Source organism: Centruroides vittatus, unplaced genomic scaffold, assembly GCF_030686945.1.
Source record: "Centruroides vittatus isolate TY-2023 unplaced genomic scaffold, ASM3068694v2 contig_19, whole genome shotgun sequence".
Lineage (NCBI taxonomy): Eukaryota > Metazoa > Arthropoda > Arachnida > Scorpiones > Buthidae > Centruroides > Centruroides vittatus.
The window spans coordinates 1,245,484-1,266,730 of NW_027121169.1; the positions used below are offsets into that span (position 1 = coordinate 1,245,484).

Consider the following 21,247-nt stretch of genomic DNA (forward strand, 5'->3'; position numbering starts at 1 on the left):
ATCTAAAATAGTATAATAAAAGCCGAGTTCTTCACAGTAAGCCTTAATCCCGTCGCTTTTCCCGCTGGGGAATATCGAAAAATCCCTTTTTAGTGTATATTCTGTTGACGTAACCTATTAAAACGCAATTAAAAACGCAAAAAACCGCATGTAAAATAGTATAATAGAAGCCGAGTTCTTCACGGTAAGCCTTAATCCCGTCCATCTCCCCCCACTAGGGGAAATTTTGACATGTATATTATATAAAAACACGTGCGTATTCGAATGCAACGTTGTGTCAAAATTTCAAAGGAATCGGTAGGAACAAACGAACGTTATATTTTTTATTTATATAGATAGAAGATAGAAAATGATCTGCTTCAGTCCATTCTCACAGAAAAGCAGAATGCCTGACAGAAAAGCAAACTTAGGTCGTCGGAAGTTAGCGCCATCTGTTGGACATAAAAACCTTAATCTATATATAAATATATTTTTGAAAGGGGGAAATGGTGTAGGGGTATGAAAAATAGATAGTAGCCGATTCTCAGACCTACTGAATATGCATATGAAATTTGGTAAAAATCGGTAAAGCCGTTTCGGAGGAGTAAGGTAACTAACATTGTGACACGAGAATTTTATATATAAGATATACTATATACATTTTTACTGCCTATGGGCACTAAGTAGTCCATTATGGGTGTGGTATGCCCATTTGTTAGGCCTACCGAACCCACAATAGGCCTGGAAAAGGATACGACATATCAGGAACAGAACACCTTGAAAAATTCCTAGGCTTTTCGATCCGCTTGGATTCTATCCGGAATCCGGATCCTCCAGAGCAGTGGGTTGAGGCTTTGCAGCTTCGACCATCTGGATGGCAGAGATATTATATTAGAAATAATAGATTTTGATTTGGAATTATTACTACTTATGTTATATATTTTCGTGCTGAAAATAAGCATCTTGCATCACTGTGATTGATACGGAACTTATCCTTGCTGTATTTGTGCATGGTTAACTTCTTTTTAATTTTCTTTGTTCGGCCCGTAGTGACATCTATAGGTTTCCCACTGGAGATTGTCATATCAAAAATTAGCGGTTAGCATTTTTTCTACCAGTAACACTACTTTTTTTACTTTTTCTGCCCTGCGGGCAATAAGAGGGCCTCCTTAAGCAAGTCCATTATGGGTTCGACCAGTCCCGACACATCTGAACGGACTACCCCCCGAAAAATTCAGAGGATTTTTCGACCTGTTTGAATTGGATCCCGGGTCAACCAGAGCGGAGGCTGCCACCTTGACCACTCGGCCATCCGGCCCCAGTAACATTACTGTGACGTCATAGGAAGTCTCGAGTACAATGCGGGACTCGGGTCACGCCTCGATCCAAAAATTTTGTGGGCTCGAATTCATTACTTCAGTGTAACTATCCAACAAAGCGCATCGTTCTATGTACAGTACATGTCAGATGACATGCATACAGAGTTAGCATGTAAATGCTGCTTTTCTAAACTACCTCAAAGAAAATCAAAATTAAGATCTCTTCTTACACAAAAACAGAAGTTTTCATTCCTATTCTAAATGGCTTCAAAAGTTATACCCGTACGATTACCGAAAACAGAAAAATTACCATTCTCATCGACAATTACGGTGAGTATTCAATTAATCTCACTTTGAAAGTCATAGCAGCTCAATATTTTCTACCAAACACAACTTGCAGATTGTAATCTTCAAGAAATCAATCATTCATCACTTTACAATACAGAAACCTTATCTAAGAAAGATGTTGCATGCTATTGAAGATGGATTACGCAAATTTGAATCGAACCTGCTAGATGCAATGAGAATGATTAACAAAGCTTGGAATGAAATTCCACAAAGTACTATTGCAAATTTACGAAAGCAGATTTCAGCCAACAATCTGTCGACTATATCGAAGAATGAGAAGCAACGAATGATGAAGAACATTTTCATTGAAAGCACGAAGAAAAATCATCGAATGACACATACAATGATTTTTTCAACGTTTACAATGGGCTGTCTGCGGATACCTATCTGAAGGCATCATTATTGAAGTAAAGGAAAAAGCGATGAAGATGATGAAGAAATAAATCCTCTTAAGAACAAATATCCTGGATTCTCCCATTACATGTAGGGAAGCCTAAACTCAGGGTCGGATTTACCAATCCAGGGCGGCAGGGCCCTGGGCACAAATTCGGTGGGGGCCCCCCTTTAAGAGTAGACAAATTTGATGATTTAGAAAATTTACACAAAATACTGTTCTTTCAACTAGATTTCAACTAGAAAGTTGTAAATTTTATTTAAAAATAAGGTTATGGTAAACATACATATATTTTATTGTGTAAAACTAATTATTCTAATTTAATTGAAAAATACCTATGTAAAATTTTTTCCCGAAATTTTCCGATGTTTCATAGGTTTTTTCCGGGTTTGGTTTTCTTTGCCTGTGGCCCTCATGATTAGGCCACACTAGGCTGTCGCAGTAATAGGAAAAAAAATTATGTTTAAACATAGTTTTGTGGGGGCCCCTATTTTGTGGAGGCCCTGGGCACCGGCCCCAAATGTCCTTATGTAAATCCGGCCCTGCCTAAACCCCCAAGCATTCAAGGAGTTTTCTAGAAACTGCATCATTCATAAAACAATATGCTTTCGAGACGATCGACCGCATTGAAAAACATTTTGAAAAACAATGAATATTCGACGACAAACTCGTGTAACAGCCTTTTTCCACTAATAGTCAATGTTATTTCGTATCCAAAAAATAATAAAATTTAATATATTCAAGTAACTACAAGGTGGTTCAAAAATATGGGGACAAACTGCAGATGGTAGATTCCTGCGAACACAAGAAACAAAAATGCTCCTATAAACGTATATCCAGAAATGCATAGTTAAATTACAATAAAAGATTTATTATGGGGACGAACTGCAGGTGGAATGGCAGGAAACTCCTCCTGAAGTTCGTCCCTATATTTTGGAACCATTCTGTAAATTGTGTGGTTTGCATTGCGATATCTACAATTTGTTAAAACGATGGCACCTTTTATAACTTTTATAATTCAAAATTTTGCGCGCCTTTCACTTCGAATTATCGAATGTCCACTGTATAATCTTTAGTTAAAAAGTCGACAACAAAGATCTCAATGCACACAAAGCTTGCAAAAATCATTTTATAGAGGAACAGGTGGCCTGTATATTGGCAATACAATAATTATATAATTATATTTTCAGCTTATTAAAAGAAATTTGTGATTTTTAGATTAAAAAAAAAAAGGTTAATTTTATCATACAATTTATTATTTCAAATATTACATGATTATAAAAAGTGCAGTTGACGTGTTTGAAATAAAATTAATTTAACAATCATCAAATGATGTTATTATTAAAAACAATTGATGTACGAACCATTTTACAGTTCTGAATTTATTATTATTATTATTTTTTTTATATATATCTTTCTACTTGGGGCACAGTCAACTGGGCGATAAAATAACAGATCAATAATAGACAAAATAGGCCTACAAATTTTATTGTTTTCTTTATTAAATTCACCATTCTTTTCTATTGATTTACTACCCGGTAAATTTCAATATTTTTAAAGAGAGGAGTTGAACGAGTAATTAATAATATAAATAAACTGCAGGCAAATAGCGTGTGTCTAATGAGAATCTCGCAGATAGGTTTTATAAAAAGTAAAGCAGAATTCCTCAAAATGTAGCCCAAGCTATTTTTAAAGTCACCCAAAAGTAACAGCTTAGTCCTACAAATACCTCAATCTGCTGCTCGTAGCCCAATCTCACAATTCCGGAACCCAGCCGTATTTTATAAAATAGGAGATAAAAGGGGTAGTCCATATGTAAAATGACACCCGAAAATGTGTTGCTGTAAAAGCAAAGTCGTATTGACCAGGTTAGAGTTGTTCTTGGTCTATTGTTCTCTTATAGTATGGAGGCACTGAGATCTGAAGGAATCTGAGAGTTAACGTAACATATCACAGTTCGGACAGAACTTTCACTTCGAATTTCAAAGTAGCCGTATTTCGAACTATCCCAATCCTTCCTCTATATCCATGCCCAGGATAAAAGTAGTTAGGGGCTGTCCATATATTACGTCCTCATTTTTCTTGAAATTTTTACTCCCTCTTGCTCTAGTTTGTCCAAGTTTCTATAACCCCTCCCCTCTTCGGACGTCCAACAAAACTCGACTCTCCTTATAATCTTTATCATTTTACAAGTGATAAATACCCTAAGTAGAAACAAAACATACAGGAAATTTTGAAATAATATAATGAAATAAACCGGACGTCCACTGAAAATCAACCCATCCCTTTCGTCTAGTGTGGACGTCATTTATGGACGGCCCCTTATGAACAAACGGGATTTTGAACAATCCGAGTTCGAATTAGCGACGATTTACTGTAGTTCTTTGAGTTTGTTTTCGAAGAACTGCTTTTTACCTATACTTTGTTGACCGTTTCTCACAACCAACTCTATTACAGTACGTTATTCCAAAACGTTTCGTTTTCCTAAGATGAAAATAAATTAAAACTCAGACCTCAGAAGCCTTACCCATATTTATACTTACACACATTTTACCAATATTTAATATATATATCCGCCAAGTCGTATGCTTGCGAAGCGTACAAAAATTTTTAAATTTCGTCCATTGTGAATCGCCTAGCTGAGTCAGTTGTGCATCCAGAGGGGGGATCAAAGGGCCCTGGCACCTTCCAAAAAGGAAAAACAAACACTAGAAAATTTTCTAAATAACTTTTCCTAATTGAAATTCATTCTTTTAGATAATCATAACACACCTTTTACTTTTATTTGAAAACTGCCTCGGCAACGTAAAAGATGTTATGATTATCTATTACTTATTATCTATTATTTGCTAAGCACGTTCTGTTTAAATTATTTCTTTTATTTATATTGTGTTGTGTCTTCTATCAATATTTCTAAACTACTTATGAATTAGCGGTCACATACGGTGAGAATTTTATTGAATTCGCATTAAAAATTTTATCCGTTCAACTCGGCTCCCCAAGATTAAATTCTGAGTGCGCCACTGGTTGTGATCATCCATCATCAGGACAATTCTGAGTGTATCATGCTTTCCAATATACTCATTTTCGTGCTTAACAAAATTTTAGGCTTTTATCAATGAAATGAGAACAATTAACTACAAAATCAGTGCCACATTAACACAGGCATATTACGTAGCTTCATATTAATGCTTGTTACTAACATTTTCATTCTGCATCAGTACTTATATAATGTCTAAAGAATTGAGCTGGCATTTGTGTTCAAAATTGGTTCACACACCAGTTTGCTTAGGCCATTTTAAGCACACTATACTCTACATTACCTACCTGAATTGAAAGGATTTGTGCTGTTTCATTTAAGGTTAACAGTTATGATGAGAAACACCATAAAACAATTTCCAATCTTAATTAATGAATACGAAATATGTGAGGTGACTGTTAACTGACACTACTTTCAAGTTACCTTATTAACAATTGTTCATTTTATAATTCAGAGAAAATTAAAATTACTAATTATCATTCATTCACTGCCCCTATTTCACTCTAAACAGGGCAATATCATCTGTCCAAGCAAGAGTATCAAGAGCTATAGCTCTTGATACTCTTGCTTATAATTATAGAATCCTATAGAAAACAATATTAATAGACAGTTCTTCACATTCATTGACAGTGCATAAATCAAAATAATACTGATTACTTCCAAAGTTTGATTCACAGCACTATCAACCATGCTAATTTATCAATGTTATGATTTAAATACAAATTTAAACTTATAGTTTTTTATCTGATAACATTGTAATGTATCCAAATCAGCAAACATTTCCAGATGATTAGAGTAAATAATTATGATATTCAAATTTAAAATATTAATTTAAATATATTGTGTAGATTTTATAATTACTATAAACATAGTTAAGAATGTTCTAAAACAGGGGTGTCCAACCAAAATCAAGATTGGGCCGTTTTGTAAATTTATTTTAGTTCGCGGGCCAAGACAAAAAAATATTTTCAAATTAATAAATATATATATATTTACTCATATCATACAAGTTTTAACTCAATATATATTTATTGATTTATTACATGCAAGTTTTACATAAAAATATGTGTATTTATTAATCCACTTCATATAAGCTTGTTTATTTAATGGGATGTTTGACATTCCTTTTGCTTGCATAATTTATCAATATTGTTTTGTAATAAGTTTTGAATATTCAACCAAAGTTGGCGGGCCGCACGGGAAGTCACATCGGGCCGGATTGTGGCCCGCGGGCCGTGAGTTGGACAGCACTGTTCTAAAACATCATAGAAAACAAATTGAGCATGCAAGTTTTTTCTTTTATAGAACATACAATTTTATGAAATTCTTTTATAGAAGCAAAAATATAACGTTTTCAGAAACAACTTTTCAGAAGAGAAAACAATGCAAATATGTGTTTGAGCCTGGAAATGACACTATCTGCTAGAGCAGACTTGAACATTTTATGGCCCGTGGGCCACATCTGACTCTTTGACCCTTTCTGTCCGACCCGCATATGGTCACATATGAGCAAGAAATGTAAATGAAAACTAGTTCCTACTATGCATGCATGACTTTTATTTATTTACCACAAAATTTGTTGTACTTTTGGAAGAAAATGAGACAAAACATGTCGGCCAGTGTTCCACAACCTTTTTCTACTCACAGCACACCTATGACTCGACATGACTCAACAGGGCACACCAAAATGTTATTCCTCTCAAAAACATATATGATACTATTGATAGAATTTCGTAATGCCATAAACATATTATTATTATTATGTTGGGTTTTGTGAGTTATACTTGGTTGACACCGATAGCTGTGTACTATGCTGTACCAGAGCACTGTAACTTCAAAATAAGACAAAAATTAAATAGTGTGTCAGTGTGTGTCTGTATTCAGGAATTTCCTAACAATATGACATGTATTCAATATAGTGGCCTTCTGTAGTGTGATGTATGTGTTTCTATTCAATTTTTAATGTTTCCAGGCTTTTGTATAGCATGTGTGATATGACACCTGTAGAGGAGAAAACAACAGGTACAATAAGCACCCTATCCATCCTCCACAGATGCCTTATTTCCTGGGCGAGTTCTGTGTATTGTGAGTGTTTGGATATGTCTGTAATGTATGTGATTTTATTGTGTTTGTCAATGAGTATGATGTCTGGTCTGTTGTGGTAAATTGTTTTATCTGTGATTATTGCACTATCATAGTACATTTTATGCGTGTTGTTTTCCAATACTGTCTGTGGGATGTATTTGTAGTATGGTTTGTGGATGTCTAATAATTTGTGTTTCTTTGCAAGCTCTTGGTGTATTACATTTGCTACTTGATTATGTCTATATAAATAATCTGTCTGTGCCAAGAGCTTGCAACCAGAAATGATGTGTTATATTGTTTCTTGCATGACATTTTCTACATGTGTCATTTGTGAGTGTTGTATCTTTGAGTATGTTTTCTGTAATATATAATTGGCTTGCTATATGGTAGATGTCAATGTAAATCCATCTCTGTAATCCAAAAAAACACTTTGGTAGACATATCTCACAGCAATTACTGGTTAGCAAATTGTTTTCTATTTACAATTGAACTACATATGCATTTTGGGTTGGTATAATGTACTCCAACCCTCCTCAGTGATTTCACCATTATGTAAATTACAAAATTATGCCAATGTTAATCCGTCTCTGGTACGACCACACAAATAGTTATAATTGTAAAATTAACCGTAATAATATAAAAAGTTTGCATTTTGAAAAAGATATTTATAAAAGAAAATTTAAAGAACACCTAGAAATAACAAAACAAAAAGTAATTTAATAAATAACTCAGAAGGTATGCAAATTGATTACCATTGGTATGAATTGATAGATGGCACAAATATAGGTTAAATATGTGATTACGTTTCAACATGTTAAAAAAAATTTTTTGTTAAAATTTTGGTTTTGTAATCCTGGTGCGGTTATTTTAATATATTGTAAGTGTATCAAGCCTCTACATATGTGTGCCAATTATTTATTTTTATTGATATTTTAACAGCGTTTGTTATATACCTATGGAAAATATTTTAACTGTTTGTGTAAGTAATGGTTTGCTGATTGTTTTATTTAATTTGGCTTTATTATGCATGTTAATATGGTGGTTACAATTTGTATTTTGGATACAGGTTGGGGATGAGGAAGGTTTGCCCTCCCACCTCCTATTTTAAGCATATTTTTGTAATTTATAAAATAGTGAAAAGTGTTTGTATTTTTAATTTTGCTGTATTTTATATGGTATACCATTGTCATGTCCTAATTTAGATTTCTTTGTTTTTATTTGAACTAGCACTGAAGAGGGGTTGGAGTACATTATACCATCCCAAAATGCAGATGTAGTTCAATTGTGAATAAAAAAAATTTGCTAACCAGAAACTGCTGTGAGATACATCTACCAAAGTGTTTTTTGGATTACAGAGATGGATTTACATTGAAATGTTTTCTGTAGCTTTTAGTATTTATGACCTGATCCTGTATGGCAATCATGAATCCTTCCATCTCCCCAAAGAGGCATCCCTGAGCTAACCAGCTGTTTGATACAGTTTTGTCAACAAAATCCTGGGCCAGGTCATAGGAATGCCTGCCATGGATTGCCTTTTGAACCCACGATTGCTTAATGGTATCTATGCTTTTTATATGTTGTGTTGTGTCCATGTGTTGTGAGTGTAAATCTACTAGTGTGTTATTTGAGTCTGCCAGAGTTATTGCTTTATGTAACTGTGATGTTTCTTGTTTTTTGTAGAAAAACTCTTGCAGTGTTTGTATTTGTTTGTAGTGGAGGTTAACTACGGTATGTCGATCAGGCCATCTTTATGTGGAAGGGTTAATCTTTCTATGGCAGATTTAGGATGATGTTGTTTATGCTTAGTGTTTTTCTTGTTTTCATTTGGAGTTGCTCAAGATCTGTGTGAGTCCAATGTATAACTCCAAAAGAATAAGTGAGTATTGGGATGACATATGTGTTTATTGCTTTATCATCATCTTATTTCATCAGTGCTGTGGCAAGAATGAAATACAAGCATAAGAAACACAGCAACTGTGATAAAAATATATAAATAAAACTTGAACTTAATATGTAAAAGTTCATGCCTTTCACCTTGTGATGGCACACTGGTTGTGGAACACTGATGTAGGCTACCACAGCTGTCAGGTGGCACAGCCTGGCAAAATGATAAAAAAAAGTATGGGACATGAGACAAAGAGATTCAAGCCTTCTGTGTGGAAAAAGGAAATGACATCTCACAGTTGTCAGATGATGGCTGGTATGCAGAGCTTGGTTTTTTGTTGATGTGACTTGACTGCAATAATGTCAAATTGCAGTGCAAAGACCTTTTTGTGCATGAAATGTACAGCTTAATGAAGGCTTTTATGAGAAAGTTGCAGCTTCTCTTGAGCCAACTAAATAACATTCGCACCCACTTGCCAACAGTGATTGAAGTCATACCTTCTGCAGATCAGCTCTACAGGTACTCATCCATGCTAGACACTCTCCATGGAGAATTTACAAGGTGATTTCAAGACATTAAAACTGTTGAGAATGAAATGCAAATGATTTTTCTCCCATTCACATGCAATGTGGATAATGCAACCAGTGATGTTCAGCTTGAGCTTGTTAGATGGCACTTTAAGATCATTTCATTGCTCGAATTTTACTCTTCCCTCAAAAGAGAGAACTTTCACCTATATATGCAGAATGTGTAGATGATTCATCCTCTTTAGATCCACCTATATATGTGAACAAACTTTCAGTGCTGAAGTTCAACAGATCCAAACACATCCTCTATCACTGGTGTGCACCAGTGATAGAGGATGTGTTTAGATCTGAGGTAGATATGTGAAGCACAGGTGAGAACCTGTGCTTCACATATCTACCTCAGATCTTCAACCTAATTTCAATGCACTTGATGAAGCCCAAAACAGACTTGATTTTTCTCACCAAATAAGAGAAGTGAACTGAAAGACATCTAAAAGATTCATTAGATTTTTATTAAGTTAATTAATTGCTTACATTTACAAAACAACTATTCATTACTTCTGAGTTGTGTTAAAAAAAATGAAATACTGATGTAATTATTGTTTTCCTGCTTGACTTATATTTTTGATTTATTCCACACTTTTATATCATTATTGTAATAGAATATCCTTAGTCTTTTGATTATCAGTAGCATAAAAAATATATTATTTACTGCTCTTTACAGTTGGAGAAAATTATAATTGAATATAGTTAAGTTCAGGTTATGTTGGTTTGGCCATTCAGGTTTGTCAAGTGGCCCTTTTGAAAAAAATAATTGCCCACTCCTATGCTAGAGAAATTATTCTAATGCTTACTGATAAAGATGAAGATAGTCATATAAATATAAAACAGTTATGTTTGATGTAACTTGAAGAAGCTGATATGGAAGTGTCAGAAGAAAATTGATAAATTTTAATGATATTGAAGATGAGTTTGTGGAAGTTTCTTCAGTAGAAGCAGTAAGCTTCTAGAAATGTGAATAAAGAATTTCAAGAAGATAAATATATTACATAATAGAATGTCTTAAAGTTTAATATGATTGTTACAAAAGTATAATGAAGAATATACTAGAAGAATTAGAAACTTACTGGTGAAATACATTTTTCTACTTCTTTACCTAAACATTCATCTTCAGAAACATCTATCATTTCATCACCACTTTCTAACAAACAATTAGAGAAATCATCTTTGACTTCATTATTACTTATTGCAGCATCTTCACACTCTGTCTCATCAGATGACTTAAAATCTAACATATCAAAATCACTATTCATATATGTTTCGTAAAAATTGTGAAGGACTTTTGTATCGAACTGGCTTAACAAATTTTGTTTCTTAAGCATTATGCCATATCTTAGTAAATGTTTTAAAGCTATTTTATATTTCTTACTTAGTTTACAAGTAGAAACTTTCTCTTTTTGTAATATTTCTTTTGCTGCTTCTATTTCTTTTTGTTTCCTTTCACTTTCTTTTTCTAGTGTCGATGTTTTTTTGTGCACTTGCTCTGAACGTTCTTCTCTTCTAATCTTTAGCTGAGAATTATATTCTCTCACTAATTTATCTGTAGAAGATAGTTTCTCTTCCAGCAATTTTATACTTTCTACTTGTTTGGTGTTTTCATCTTTCAAAGCAGTCCATTTACTTTTAAGAGGTTCTAATTCCTGTAAGACTTGGCTTAGTTCATTTCCATATTTTGTACAGTCTTTACGAAGCTGTTCCAATAATTCATTCATACTATCCAATTTTCTCTTCTGAACTTCATTTTCTTTGCACTTGAAACTATATTGTTTAATAACTTTATCTGTTTGAATGATTTTCTGTTTAATCATTATGTGATTAATATTTTCTGTTAGTGAAGCTATATTATTTCCACTTGTTAATGGAGTATTCATACTTTTTAATAAAAATGCTTACAAATTTACCTTCTTATCTACACCATCACCATTCAAAAGTTCAAAAGCACGTGTTACAATCGAATACAGGTTAAGTGTTACCACCTTTACAAAATTCGAATCGATTCGTGTTGCCATCTTAATAAAGTAAAAACAATAATTGTCTTAAAACAAAAATGTGTTTAATATATCAGACATTAAATATATTTTTGCTTTATGACAATTATTTTTTTGATTAAATTTTGAAATTTTTACTTTATACAATTATTTTATAATTATAGTTTTTTTTAACTCTTTCTGCCCTTTTTTTTAACTCTTTCCACCCTGTGGGCACTAAGAGGGCCTCTTTTTAGAAGGCCCATTATGGGTTCGGCCAGGCCCACAATGGGGCGACCGGGTGGTGAGGGACGGGGCTCGTCATATCCGAACGGACCACCCCCCGAAAAATTCCTGGGGATTATTCGACCCGTTCGGATTCGATCCCGGGTCCCCCAGAGCGGTAGGCTGTTACCTTGACCGCTCGGCCATCCGGCCGTCACTCTTTCTGCCCTGTGAAAACTAAGAGAGCCTCTTTTAGTAAGCCCATAATGGATTCGGTTAGGCTCACAATAGGGCGGCCAGGTGGTAAGGGATGGGGCCCGACATATCAGGACGGATCACTTCCCTGAAAAATTACTGGGAATTTTTTTGATCCGCCCGGATTCGATTCCGGGTCCCCCGGAGCGGTAGGCTACCACCCTGACCGCTCGGCCATCCGGTCGCTTCAAATAAGTCTTCGAATTAGTGGAGGAACAACAGTTGTTCGGCTAAACCAAGGCCGTCTAGATGATACCATCTAGACCAGTGTTTCTCAAACTTTTTGGTCCGCGACCCCCTTTTGCACTTAAAAATTTCAAAGGACCCCCGAAGAATGAGTATGTGTAGAAAAACATCCCGGAGGGTGGGGGTTAATTTAAATTCAGGAGGAGTTAACTTCTTTTGTTTAATTAATCTATTCCATGTTGAAATTTCTCTCCGTTGCGTGTCGCTTTGCGTTGAATTTTTGTCAATGTTACAACTAACGAAATTTTTTAAAATTATTTCTTTATTTCTCACAAACAAAATAAATATATTGAAAAATATAAAAACAAAAAACATTATATTTTAGAAGTTAATCTAGTCTCAAAACGTTCCGATTCAGCACACCACGGCCCTCAGAAAAACAAGCAAAACTTACCACTCACGATGGGAAAAAAGTCTCGTTCAAATACTGGCTCGTCCTTAAGTACCCTCTCATGGTCGCGCCAGGCTGCCAGCTAAAAACGCATATCAAGTAAAATAATATCAGAGTATCCCAAGACATAGCCAAATATTGCAGCGCCACAGCACTAGCGGAAATTCGAATTTGCCGACTGAAACGCTTTCGGTTGATCGGTTTTCGGATAATCGACGCTCTATGTAAGTCGACTTGCCTACAGACGCAACGCTGCTAACGAACACCGTTCCAAATGACAACGCTGTTCTATCATAGTTTAGGCGGAGAGTGGAACTCGGGGTATTCCCCAATAGCGCACAAATTTATGAATATTATATTTAGGTTCGTATTTAAATATTTGTATTGTTTTTATTATTTATATGTGCAATTTACTCAAGTAAAAATTATTTTATATATTTTTTATTTTTATTATTTCTAAACATGAATCCATAGTAAATTTATAAAATATTTGAAAAAAATAATTTATCTGGCATCAATTTTTCAGCGACCCCCCAAATATTTTTCACGACTCCCTTGGGGGTCGCGACTCCCACTTTGAGAATCACTGATCTAGACGGCCTTGGCTAAACTCGGGCTCGAAGTCAGTCCGAATGTGTCAAACAAAAAGCTTACGACCCATCCGAAAATGAATCACCCGATCATTATCGAGTGATTCTTTTTCCAGTCAAGAACTAAAGGCTATCTTGGAACGCAAGTCCTGTCCTTTCCGGCGGGGATGTGGTTGTGAGAGAGAGGGGTCCGCATTAGAATTTGAAAGTAACGACCGAAAGGAATTTGTTATGCCTCTGCTTCGAATTTAGTCATTACATCAAAATGGTCACATACAAGTCATATATAATGTACAGTCAAACCTCGATTTTGAACGACCCACTTTCATTCACGAACATAATTTCAAACTCAAAATTGCATCGGTTGCCGAACGAGCTGCTCGGCAAGAGCAAGCCACAGATTACAGATACACACACAGTCAACTCCCTGTACTTATGTTAATAAAGAAAGTCGACGGCTCAACCAATCAACGACAAGACTACCGATTTAGAAGTTAGCGGCAACTAAATCGCTTCGCGTCATTACACGTCACGACAAGAATCATCGATGACATTGCTTTTTAAATTAGATTTCAATGCCTATGCGGGAAAGATACTACTTCCGTTTTTCGATGCGTGCACCGGAAAACGTATCGAATTAATTTTTTTTTTTTTTTTTTTTAAACTCTTTCCGCCCTGTGGGCACTAAGAGGGCCTCTTTTAGAATGCCCATTATGGGTTCGGCCAGGCCCACAATGGGGCGACCGGGTGGTGAAGGACGGGGCCCGACATATCCGAACGGACCACCCCCCGAAAAATTCCTGGGGATTTCTCGACCCGTTCGGATTCGATCCCGGGTCCCCCAGAGCGGTAGTCTGCCACCTTTACCGCTCGGCCATCCGGCCTAGGCGATTGCTTAGGAATGCCAATCTTACTCAAACAAAGAGAAGATAGATCGTTAATTAGTGTTAATGAAATTTTTTAAATGTTCGTAATGATATTATTTTTATAAATTCCACACATATGAGCGTTTGTGTGTGCTTGTGTGAGTGTGATATACCCATATATATATATATATATATATATATATATATATATACACGCCAGTAGTAGAGACATTGTCACCAGTGGTCTTCCACATTCTAACTCGGTGTTCATATGTTTCCAAACAGAACTGGGATTCACCACAAAGACAATATGCTGCTAATTCGTAGCAGTTCATTTTTCTGTGTCACGAGACCACTGCAAACGAAGATAATGAAGTTAGGGTGTTAATGGCAAGACAAGATTTTCCACAACTCTCCAAAAATGGGAAGTTAGCTCCATGTCATTCAGAATATACTAGAACAGGGGTGACGAACCTATGGCAGGCGTGCCCAAAGTGGCACGTAAGAGAAATCATCTAACACGTAATGTATTATATGATTTCTGTCTTTTTCAATCATCCTTTCTGTTTATCAGCCGATCATCTTTTTTCAATCAGATTTTTTACATTTATTCGAATTAAAGCGTATTCGTTTAATTTCTTTAAATATCATTCATTATTCGAAGTCTAATACATCGGCACGGCATTAACATCTTTAAAGCTAAGTATGCTTACAATACGGCACGCGGACTCAAAAAGGTTCGCCATCCTTGTACTAGAAGAATTAGCAACTCACTGGTGCATGCAAGTGACTTCCAACTACAGAGCAGCATTTAAAATTAAACAAATCATTCCATTATCATAACACAAATACATTGTGAAACTGGAGATTTGTTGTGTGAAGCTGAAGACCTTCTTCATACATTCCAGAATTGGACTGACACACCATTTCTCTATGCTCTGAAAGCGATACTAACTTCCTAAATCTATAAAATGTTGACGAATATATGAATTAATCAGATTAAAAGATTAAAATTTGGAGAATTTTCTATGCCAAGGCTAAATGATCTACAAATCTTCATTTATCTGAGCCATTTAATTTGAATGCCATTCTACTTTTACGATTTCTTATGCCTTAACCCTTTTCACCTTGTGGGCACTAACGAGTAAGAGGGTCTTTGTTTAGCATGCCGACTATGGGTTTGGTCAGATCCACAATGGAGTAGCCGAGTTGTGAGAGACGGGGCTCGAAATATCCGGATGGACCACCCCCGAAAATATTCCGAGTTGTTGGACCCTACCAGATTTCCCAGAGCGGTACACAGCCAACTTAACAACTCGACCATCCAAGAAGACAAATATTATGTAATAACACCTTTTCACTAATAGTAGTAGTAGAAAACCAGAACAAAGGAATAGAGATTTTTTTCTTTGCTCTTTCCGCCCTGCGGGAACTAAGATAGCCTCTATTAGCATGCCCATGATCGGCCGGGCCCACAATGGAGCGGCCGGGTGGTAAGCGACGGGACAGGCATATCCGGTCGGATCACTCCCGAAAAATTCCTGGGGATATTTTGGCCCGTCTGGATTCGATCCCGGATTCCCCAGAGCAGTAGGCAGCAAACCTTAACCATTCATTAAAAATTACTATAATGAACTTAAAACATTTATTTTTGGAAAAATAATAATGTAAGAGACCCGTGAACACAAAAGCAGAAAGTTTTCGTACCATAAAAACATGTAGAATCAGCGAGAAAAAGCAAATTAAAAAAATTAAGTTAAATGAAATTTTAAAAAAATTGGGATTAATCTCGCATATCTTATTATCAGAAATAAAATATTAAAGCATTGTGATATATTTTTCGATTTAAAAATTTAATAAAAGCGCAATAACGGCTGGCAAACTTAACGTATACATTTTACGCTTCCGCCCCCTACAATTCTTCCTTTCTTATCATAAATTATATATATATATATATTTAGAAAAATATTATCAAATAATTATTTTATTAATATATTACACTAAATTTTTAGCATTAAAAAATTAATATATATACGATTTGTAATAAATAAGATTTGTTTTTGGTTGAATTCAGAGGTTAAATTTACTCTAGAACTCTCATTCATGCCGTCCATCTTGTTTTACCTTTTGTTATTCAAGGATGGCGTATCAACATTCAAACAAGAGACATAATTTAACAAATGTATCACATAAAGACGAACAGAACAATAAACTGGAGTATACGAATAGGAGAAAATCAGGTAATATATTGGAGATTTAATCAATTAATCACATAATATTTGTCATATTCCAATATGATTAGAAAAAAAATTCAGGCACGCTTCTTTTGTAAACATCAAACGTCTTAAGTCAGATATTATGGAAATTACAACCTGTTTTTACGTGATTTTTTTCGATTTTATAATAAAACAAACTATGTTTGCTCCTTATTTAATTCAAATTTAGTTTATGATTTTTTTTCAAGATGAACCTTGATTGTATAATGATGTTTCTCATTGTTACACATGGAAAAAACTTGTTTGACTTTAATAGGATTTGTATAACTGATTGCTCTAGTTATATCCTTTTTACAGTTTATTTTATATAAAATTTTCTTACGTGTCTCATGTATCATGCAATCAATCTTGACTCTTTTTAGGCACATTTTTAACTTCATGTTAAACAAATGGAGTATGAATGCTTATGAGGAGTGCTAACAAAAATGTCTGTATACACAACTGATTTCAAATTTTCATCCTTTACAATAATTGCAGTACTGTGCTAAACAAAGCATATGTATTTTTGGTAGATGTTTGCCTAGGTAGCCCCAATGGTAGTATCGTGTTTAACAATTTTGCCCACTCAACTGTTCGTGGAGTACTTGATGTTATGTAGTCTTAGGGGGTGAGCGATAGTTGGCACCCAGGCACACATCTACGTGGGAAGCATGTAGGATAGTAGAATGATATGAGTTAAAACCTGACTTTCAGAGACGAATATCACACCAAGGATCGACAATTGTGAGGGTATGATTTATGTAAAAAATACAAGATAAAACATCGATTTCACTAAAAAAAAGTAGTGAAAACGACTAGCACTCCGTTAACGGAGGTGCCGCCATTGGGGCTAGGTGAACATTTACCCATTTTATATATATATAATATATACACATACACTATTTTAAAGTAATATTTGTAGTACTTGAACCAATATCTTATATAGCAAACCTCAACTAACTTAGACAAATTTTTTCTAAAAAATTGTGGAATAATTTATAATTTCTGGACAGTAGAAAAATTATAATTATTGAGTGTCGTAGATTTTCAGAAGTCTTCATGATATCGTGCATTATATTACAGTAACTTACTGAAGACTGTATGTTGCTGTATACTATACTGTTGTGAAATTTTTTTTAGTTCATTTCCTGTAATAATAAATTTTGCAGTATAACCTACTAAAGCTTGATAAAACTTCTATATAGTGCTGAGTGTAGTAAACTACCGTACTATATCTACCTTGTTTTTCACATCGTAGAAACCATCCTGCTAACTTGGTAAACCTTCACTTCCTGTTAGTTTGAGTTAATAAAAATTTACGGTAAAATTTAAATGTTTGCTTGATGGCTACATATCAGGTATTGTACTGTTGCTGTGAGATTTCCTATCCAATCCAGATATGGTTACATCATGTAAATTTGAAACTGATCCAGATTTTTGTGAGCTATTGTGATTGGTTTTGGTTAGATAATGTTTTTTATTCAAGATTCATGCTTGCTAACTCCACTATGGGTTAAGTCTGTCTGCAATGGGCAAACATTGAGTTAAAGTTGTATACACTGTTGTTTTCCAACCCAAATGGTATTATGGGCTGATAGACTCCTTCATATTTAATTCTAGGAACTATTAAAAACAAAAAATGTATTTTTTATATACGGTTCTTTATCATAAGGAATCAAATAGAAAAAAATAATTTAATTACAAAATCAAAGATAGAATTTTTTAATTAAATTTAAATCAATGTACAGTACATAACTATAACTATAAACAAAGAGTAATCAGTACGATTACTGTTGTCACAGTTTATTGATTAAAGAAGCAAAGTAATCATGAAACAGTCTGGAACTAGTAACTAATTGATTTCTTTGCTTGACATCATCAATAAAAAAATATTTAAAATTTTTAAAAATAATATTTCAAACAGTTTTATTAGTTTGTAATTTTGTGCAGGTTGACAAGTAAATAAAAATTGATAAAAACCACAATATGCTAGGTGTTGCACTTCAAACAATAGCAACACTGCTTAAACAACTTAAAATATTAGTAACTACTTTATATATTATTAGAAATTGCAAAAAAATTAATTGACAGTTATACATGTTTCATAGAAACCAAGTAAATAGAGAAATTATTGGTGAATTTTAAAATATTTATCTAATTATTGATATAAAATATAATATGTAGATAATATTTTAATATTACAGCTTGTTGTTTAGAAAATGATAATTGAAAAATCTTTTTCTATTGCCTGAATTATTTACAATCTAAGTCCAATAGAGAAGAATATAATTTTGCATTCTTGTATGTTTACTGTTTCAGAGGATTACATAATGAATTTTTTAAACAAAACTTTTATAATGATTTCACAGATTAAATTGTATTCACTCTTAACTTTTACTTTAAATACTGAAATTTTTGTTTATTTATTCAGCTAGATTTGGTTCTGTATCGTTCGAATTAAAGCATACTTAAATTTTGAAGCATTGTTCTGAAACATTCATTGTTGTTTATCTTTTATTGTTCTTTGGTATTTTATTAACCCGTCGAAACACGTTTCTCACTTTTTCTAGCAAGTTTTTAATTAAATAAAGTAATGTTTTCAGCTATTTTTAATAGCCTTCCTCAGGTTTAACATAATTTTGAACGTCAATTAGAACATAAGATTGAAAATTTTGAACTCCGCTCACATTCTTATGTCGTGGTATTACAAAAATTGAGATTCTTAAACTTATACAATGTAAATAAAATAAAATAAATATAGAAATAAACATCAAACAGAATTACAAAATGGAAAATATTAGAATTTTTTAAAATTCTATCTTATTTCTGGAATATTAAGTGTATATTATTACTGTATTATACTAACAAAATAATATTAATAGATCATGTAACAAAAATATCAATATAAATAGCTGTCACCTGTAGGCAATATATAAACTGCTATTTGGTGTGAATGTGTAATTATTCATTTATTTTATAATTGATTTTGAATGGGATAATTGAAGTATTAGAGCATGGGAAGGACCCTGGTAACATCATTTTTTTTCACTTGAAAACAATAAGGTCACCAATGAGAACAGTGAAAAAAATTTGAGGACAATTTTATTAATATTAATCTAATATTACATTTGCAAGTGAAAATGCAAAGCAGGGTTTCTGATATAAATTCTTAAGATCAAAAAGTAACCACTTAACCTAGTGCCAAGAAAAAAAAAGAAATTCACAATAAAAAAATAGTTTGAACAATATATGTTTTTTGTTCTAGTGGGAAAAATGATTGCAAAGGGTTTTGGCAAATATCAAAAATATCCAGCCTATATGTTATTGAATGGTTTGAGTTATATAGTGAAAGCATTGCAATACATATATACTCCCACAACTGCCATAAATGAACGGGCTAAATTTGGATATAATGATTATAAATTAGCAGCATTGTAGTACTGGTGGACATTCCATCTAACCCTATAGAAAAGAATGCCTGCAAAGAGAGTGTGTATTGTTATGAATGTACACAAAAAATGTTTTTGAAATACAAGATAAGTTGGAATAGAAATGTTACAACAAATTCCACAAGTAATATAAAAGTTCTAAACCTTTTCTTATAATAATAAAAAGTTTATTCAAAGATAATTTGTATTTTCTTATCACAATCTCTATCTACATACTAGATTGTATATAAGTTGCATAATACAGATATTGCCCAGTGTCACCTGTAGGTAACATCCCATTTTTCAAAAAACTAAGGAATATAAATTTTTTGTGATTTTATGCATTATTTGGAGGTACTTGAAATCCTCAATTAAATTTTTTGAAGTGAGACAGATAATGCCAGCACTTCCAGTTTGCTGGAGTGTGAAGTTAGACTTGTATGATTGGCAGTGTGTGACATTTTTTGACACTTATTCCTTTATCAATAAGTGAATTGGCAAGTAAAGCAGCTTTGTTAATTGCCAATTTAGTGAATTGTGCTTAAGTTAGCTGTCATACTACAATAGTGAAGTAACTTTCATAAAATGCCTTTGGTGATTTTAAAACAAGCTTTGAAAGTACCAAAAACAAAATTTAAAATAGAGTAGAGCATTAGTTATCCCAAGTAATTGGAGTGGGACACTTGAATAACAGTCACACTTGGTGGGGAAAGAATAAAAAGATAAAAACTGGTACCTTAACAAAGTAAAAATACAGTATATCTTTTAGTGAGAGGGAATAAACTTCCAATAGTAGGTGACAAGAGAATTGGAAAATTTTGATGTCACAAAACACATGTTGGGATAATGTTTCATGTAAGAGTTGCACAATTAAGTCAATTACGAATAAAATTACATGCTCAATAAAATTTTATACTTTCTATGCTATCCAATCAATCACTATTGAATTTAAAAATAGCAAAATACAACAAAGGTTTTATCTTTGTGTGAATGCTCTGTATTTTTACATTTATTAACTATTGAATTTATTTTTATATACAGGTAACCCCCGTATAACACGGCAGTTATGTTCCAAAAAATTGCCATGTTATGCAAATTTGTGTTAGGGGCCATTCATAAATTACGTAATGGCAATTTCGGCCATTCTAGACCCCCGCCCACCCCTGTGTAAGAAACCGTAATATTTTCTTTAATCCCCCCTCCCCTTCCCTATCTTATGTAATATTTAGGCATTATTTTATAGAAAGATTTTAACAAAAAAAATTTTTTTATGAAACCCTAAAAACCTTAGGTCCAAAATATATAATCATTAATTAGCTAATTAATATGTACTATTATTTATTAAAGACTATGTGAACAAATTTAAAAATATAAAAATTTAATGAAT

At 33.5% G+C, this 21,247-nt stretch overlaps 1 protein-coding gene and 1 long non-coding RNA gene across 3 annotated transcripts in view; both read left to right on the forward strand.

Moving 5' to 3' along the window:
* The first annotated feature begins 12,580 nt into the window (after positions 1-12,580).
* The window catches only part of LOC136970124 (uncharacterized), a 162,826-nt gene continuing 154,159 nt past the window's right edge, over positions 12,581-21,247 (forward strand). The window contains exon 1 of one of the 2 annotated variants that reach the window (XR_010879944.1): positions 12,581-12,676. This is a non-coding gene — a long non-coding RNA (uncharacterized lncRNA). The remainder of the gene's footprint in view (positions 12,677-21,247) is intronic. The other variant, XR_010879945.1, reaches the window with a different exon arrangement.
* The window catches only part of Smg6 (Smg6 nonsense mediated mRNA decay factor), a 72,132-nt gene continuing 67,158 nt past the window's right edge, over positions 16,274-21,247 (forward strand). Inside the window, exon 1 of the mRNA XM_067264486.1 lies at positions 16,274-16,417. Coding sequence (XP_067120587.1) covers positions 16,318-16,417 — 100 coding nt within the window. The 5' untranslated portion in view covers positions 16,274-16,317. The remainder of the gene's footprint in view (positions 16,418-21,247) is intronic.